The sequence below is a fragment of the Pteropus vampyrus genome, unplaced genomic scaffold, assembly GCF_000151845.1.
Source record: "Pteropus vampyrus isolate Shadow unplaced genomic scaffold, Pvam_2.0 Scaffold176, whole genome shotgun sequence".
Taxonomy (NCBI): Eukaryota; Metazoa; Chordata; class Mammalia; order Chiroptera; family Pteropodidae; genus Pteropus; species Pteropus vampyrus.
Window position 1 is genome coordinate 987,160 of NW_011888957.1, and position 5,464 is coordinate 992,623.

The window sequence follows — 5,464 nt, forward strand, 5'->3', positions numbered from 1 at the left end:
CCCTCAGCTGAAGCTGGGCCCCTCCAAAGGCCATAGGACAGGCTGCCTTCAGGGCCAGAGTGCCCGGCACTGGCAGAGGGCACTCGGCTTTTAGGGGGCTGGGGCCGGGGTGACAGACCTGTGGGCCGTCCTGCTCCAGCTCAGCGGTCTCAGCTTCCCCCGGCTACTGGGCACGAGCCGTGGTCTCTGCCATCGCGGGCAGGGGAGGCCCTGAGACAGCTGGGTCTATGTGTACAGGTGGGCCCCTCACCTGCCCAGGCGACCCAGGGGCGAACAGAGGGTTGGACAGGACGTGTCCCTCCAGGCCAGCAGACTCCCCCCGCCCGCCGGGGACGGGAAAGGGGCTTCGAGCCCAGTGTCTGTGGGGCGAGCACTCACCTCCCCTGGGGGTTGGGTCCTGCCCCTGCCTCTCCCAGTGTGTGAGGGCCGTGATCCACCGCGCCCGGTCACTCCTGGGGGCAGACAGTGTGAGCGGGGGCACCCAGGCAACCTGTCCCCAGTGTGGCATGGTGGCCTCCCATGGGTGTCTCTGAGCGTCCCCACACTGCACTCAGGACGGGACAGGCAGTGGTGACGAAGGCTCACGCTGCCAGGGCACCCCTTCATGAGATGTGTGCCAAGGGTCGTGAGCAGGTGTCCTTCCCGGGCCTCCCCAGGCCACTGTGCGGGGGGCCGAGGTGTGGGACGTCACAGGGCATGAGGAAGAGTGTAGAGCTGGCCGGGGCCGAGCCAGCTGCCCGGGGTCAGAGTCGGGCGGCAGCCGCACCCCAGAACCCAGGCCGCCCCGTTTCCAGCACTGGGCCCCCAGCCTGTTAGCTGTCTGATGCACAGGCTTCAGCCCCAAGAAAGGGACTCTGCTGTTGGGAGCCTGGGGACCGGAACCCTCGTCCCCTCCTTCAGCTGCTGAGCTCCCAGGGCCAGCGCCCTTCTGCGTGCTGACCCCAGCCCCCACCCTGTGTTCCAGCGGCCACCTTCCCGGCTGCTGCACACCGGGGGCCTTTGCAGACCGCGCCCCTGCTGACGAGGCTTCCTCTCCAGCCTGTTCTCCTTGTCCCCACCCCTCGGACACATGGGACAGTTCAGCTGCTCATTCTGAGGCTGGTGTGTCCCCCTCCGGGGAAGGTGAACTTGGTGGGGACAAGGCTGTCCCCAGCACCCAGCACGTGACAGTGGTCAGGGACGTTAGTGGCAAGAGTCTGTCCTCGGGGTACTCGAACCACCGTCCCCAGGAAGCCCTCCTGGACTTACGCGGAGTCGGAGGACAGCAGAATCTTCTCCTGGCGGCCCTCGCTGTTGCGCAGCAGGGTCACCCGGAAGGGGTACGGGACGTAGGAGCCGCGGCTGCCGCCCCCGGGCAGGGACGGCTCGGACGCCTCCATCTTCTGGACCTGGATGTGGTCCGCCTGGGCGTAGTCCTGGACCACGAAGCTGTCCTCGCTGCGGGAGGCGAGGAAAGGCCCGATGCCGCGGGGGGTCTGCGGGCGGCCGGGCCACCCCTGTCCACCCAGGGCCCCGTAGCAGCTGGGGCCAGGCAGCCCGAAGGACGCTCCCCAGAGCTGCCCCCCATCTCCACCCAGATCACAGGGGCCGTGAGCTTCCGGGTCCCCGGGGCTGGGCGGGCAGGCTCAGGTCTGCAGGAGGGAGCCAGAGCCACAAGCAAGGGACGCCGGCCGGCCACCCCAGGTCACATGGGGCGTGGCACTGAGCAGCCCCTGGAAGCCATGGGCAGGCCGGGCTAGGAGGGAGCCCCTGCTGCGTGTCCCCAGCTCTGAGGTCAGAGGAGGCTCAGGTCAGCTCCCCAAGGCCACGGCTGCTGCCCACCCCCGTGCCGGGCGCCCACGGCGGGCCCACCTCTTCTTCTTGGTGACCACCAGGACATCATTGAACAGAAACAAGTAGCACGTCGGCCGGCTGGCGAGCTTCCTGAAGAGCCCAGCTTCTTCCACCAGCAAGAGCTCCCCACGCTTCAGCAGCCAGCGGGAGGCGGAGATCAGCGGGAGGGACTGGGGGGACGGAAGCGGCTGAGTCCCGGGCGGGGGATGAGGACGTGCCGCCACGATCCTCGCCTCTGGGAACTGGGTGACTGGCGTCCCGGCCTCAAAGAGACGGCCATCCGGCCGGCCGAAGGGCTCGCGGGGCGGCAGCTCCGTGCCAGGCCCGGCAGCCCGGGCTCCCCACGCGCCCGCTGGCACTCAGGCAGTGTGTCCCCCCTGGGCCTCCCCAATGCACTGTGCCCGGGCCTCGGAGCGTGGGGACGGGGACGGGCCCACGGCCGGCCTACCTTCACCTTGCTGAAGTCCAGCTGCGTGTGCAGCGTGTACATCTGCTCCGTGCGCTCCATCTTGTGGGCCCCCTCATTGCACTGCTTCACCAGCTGCGAGGTGGCACCAGGGCTGGGGCGTGTTCCTGCCCCGGGGAGGCCCGTGCCCCGGCCACCCGCCCTCGTCACTGTCCCAGTGCGGCCTTGCCACGGGCTCGACACTCGCATGCAAGCCCCGCCTCCTCTGGGCCTCAGTTTCCCCATCGATACTGGAAGAGCTTGGGCTGGGCCATCCGAACACCCTCCCCGTACCAGCCTCTGTGTCCGCGCTCAGGCGGGGTGGGGGCTGGGCCTCGTCTCACCTTGCTGATGGCCTTCAGCGCGCGGCTGGCAGCTTTGTACCTCTCGGGGTGGCCCTGGGTCTTGAGGCAGAGCGTCTGCAGAGAAGACACCAGACATGAGACGCACCAAGGGCCCTTCTGCACCCCAGGCTTTGAGGCCTGCACGGGCGGGGGCTACAGGGAGGTCGAGGCTGGACCCCAGAGGGCTCTGCCAGGCCAGGCTGTTTGGGTGGGAACTGGGAGCGAGCACCCCTCAAGGCCCCACCCCTTCCGGTCCTTGGTCACCTCTGTCCAGCCAGGGGTGGGTGGGGGGCTCTGCGGCCTCTAGTTCTAGTCTCCCCAGAGGGCCCCAGAGGGCCTGACATCCCTTCTGGCTTGGGCAGCTGACTCACCAGCATGGGCCACATGCTGCCTCCGGGAGCTTAGCGGGGCTCTGCCGCGTGTTTGCGTGTGCGTGTGCGTGTGCTTGTGCGTGCACTGTGCATGCTGTGCGTGTTCCTTTCACCCTCCCCTGCCCCTCGGCCCCATGAGCTGGCAGCTCAGACACAAGCCACCCCAGGGAGCCCCTCTGAGCCCCTCTTTCCACGCCCGGGACAACTGGCCGAGGGTGCCGGGTCGGAGGCGGCAATGGCCCAGGACCCAGGCTGGCAGGGGTCTGGGTGACACCAGATCAGATGCGGGCACAGCCGTGAGTCGAGTGCGTGAAGAACAATCCACAAAGTGTGGGAACAGGTCCTGGCGGAGAGTCCACGGGTGACGGAGATGAGGCCAGGACCACGTCGCCGTGGCTATTAGGCCCGTCTTATAACTGGCCTCACAGCTACCACGTCGCACAGGCAAAGCGTGGAGGCTGTGTGACCCGAAGCCGGGACCCCGGCCAGCCCGGGCGGCCCCCTCCCCCCGGCCGGGGTCTGGGCCGCCCACTCACGTCCATCAGGAGGGGCAGCCGGGTCACCCTCTGCATGGGGAGGATCAGGAAGGAGATCATGGGCAGGCCCCCACACGTGGGCCGCTTCTCGATCTCGCGGAGGACCTCTCGGAAGGTGGCATTGCTGTTCCTGCGACCGAGACGGGGCTTCCGCTTGGCTGCGGGCCGGGCCGTGGCGGCCCACGCAGAGCCCGGGCAGACGCGGCCGAAGCCGGGCCGCGGGCAGGACCGTGCGCCTAGCCCCTCCCGCGATCCCACACCGGCTCACGTCAGCTTCTGCAGGGCGCGCTGCTGGTAGACCTCGTTGGCGCAGTAGGCGACGTAGGGGTGGAAGTGTCTCTCGGCGTGCTCCTCCAGGATGTCACTGATGTCCTCCACACACACCTGTTCCTTGTGCCGCCGCTCCAGGTCCTCGAAGAACCTGCGGGGATGGGGACTGTGGGCCCGGCCGCCCACCGCCAGCACGTGCAGGCACGCGGATGGCACCCAGGCCGGTGCTCCTGGCAGGGGCTGAAAGCCGCAGCCCTCCCCGGAAAAGCCGGGGACAGATCAGCCGCTTAAACCTGAAACTGGGCACAGACCCACGGCCAAGTCCAAGGCCACTTCCCACTAGATCCCCGCAGACGGTAGCGGGCATCACAGGACGCGGACAGGTAGGACAGGACCTGCCGCTCTGGCTCGATTCGCTGTGGCTCAGGTCGGAGCTGCCAGGGTCTGCTTGGAGCCCGGCACTCCCTGGAGTGACCGCCAGCCCTCAGCTCCTGCTGGGTCCCCTTCTGAGGCTCGTCCGTAACCCAGGCCTCAGCAGTAGAGAGCGCCAACGTTTGGCTGGTGCTGGCCCAAAGCCACCCAGGGTTCTGTCCCCAGGGGCAGGCACTGGCACCGCGGCTGGGCCTGACGGGACCCGTGTTGGGTCCTCCTTTGCCAGCTGGACCCTGAATCCCCATCGCCCCTTAGGCTCTGGCCAAGGCAGCCAGGGAGTCCTCCCCCCCCCCGACAAGCCTGGTCTCTCTGAGAGGCCCCTTCCCCTGCCCCTCGGCCCACCCTGGGCTCGCGGCCATGCCCACCGCAGCGTCTCTCCAAGTCTGACTCCTTCGCGGTCCTCTGAGCTGGGCTCCTGGGGCTGCCAGGGGCTGCGGCCCCGTCTGGAGATGAGGCAGCTGCCTGACCTCCCCAGGGCAGAGAGCAGAGTCTCCGCACACGGATCCGCCCACACGGGAGCCTCGGGTAGCCCTGACCCCTCACTGGACAGTGACCGGGCCAAGGGTGGCCAGCTCCACCATGGCCCTTACCCCTCACCACCTGGGTGGGAGGGGAGAAAGCCAGCAACGTGACCGTGAGGTGCAGTGAGGTCTCAGGTCTTCAGTTCTGAGGGCACCGAGGAGTCCGCTGTCAGCCCCGCCCAGGACCCATGGCTGAGCCCCGCCCAGGACCCATGGCCGAGCACCACCTGGGTGAGTGGACAACCCCACCGACCTGTGGGCCCCCCACCCCTGGGAAGATGGGACCTCGCTTTGGTTATCCTGGCCAGGCCGGTGAGGGTGACAGGGAGCGGAACGAGCCTCAGCCTGGAGGCGGGCAGGGGTCCCCCAGGGCCCAGCTCACTGGCCCCCAGCCTGACCCTCCACCCACAGGAGACTGTTTTCTGTAAGTGGGACATTCTAAGAGCCATGGCAGCCCGGGCAAATGGGGACAGTGTGTCAGGAGCAGGCGAGGACCACCTCCAGCCCCAGGAGGGAGGGAGAGACCCCGACTAAGCCGACACAGGCCACAGACATGTGCACAGCCAGGCCAGGCCGGTTGGCGTCCCTGTGGGTGACACAGTGTTGGGAGAGGTCTGGGAAGTCTGAGGTTGGCCCTCAGCCATTGACCCAAAGTAGCCAGTTCCTGGGGAGGTCACTGGGAATGGCCAAGAGCTGCTGGGGCCCAGCTTGG

General features: G+C 68.2%; 1 protein-coding gene across 1 annotated transcript in view; it reads right to left on the reverse strand.

The window, feature by feature from the left end:
* The window catches only part of ARHGEF16 (Rho guanine nucleotide exchange factor 16), a 16,585-nt gene that overhangs the window by 4,426 nt on the left and 6,695 nt on the right, over nt 1-5,464 (reverse strand). The window contains exons 6-12 of the mRNA XM_023536990.1: nt 3,798-3,950; nt 3,530-3,659; nt 2,623-2,697; nt 2,282-2,374; nt 1,852-2,003; nt 1,249-1,437; nt 179-452 (exon numbers count right to left, since the gene is read on the reverse strand). Of these exons, the coding sequence (XP_023392758.1) occupies nt 179-452; nt 1,249-1,437; nt 1,852-2,003; nt 2,282-2,374; nt 2,623-2,697; nt 3,530-3,659; nt 3,798-3,950 (1,066 nt within the window). The remainder of the gene's footprint in view (nt 1-178; nt 453-1,248; nt 1,438-1,851; nt 2,004-2,281; nt 2,375-2,622; nt 2,698-3,529; nt 3,660-3,797; nt 3,951-5,464) is intronic.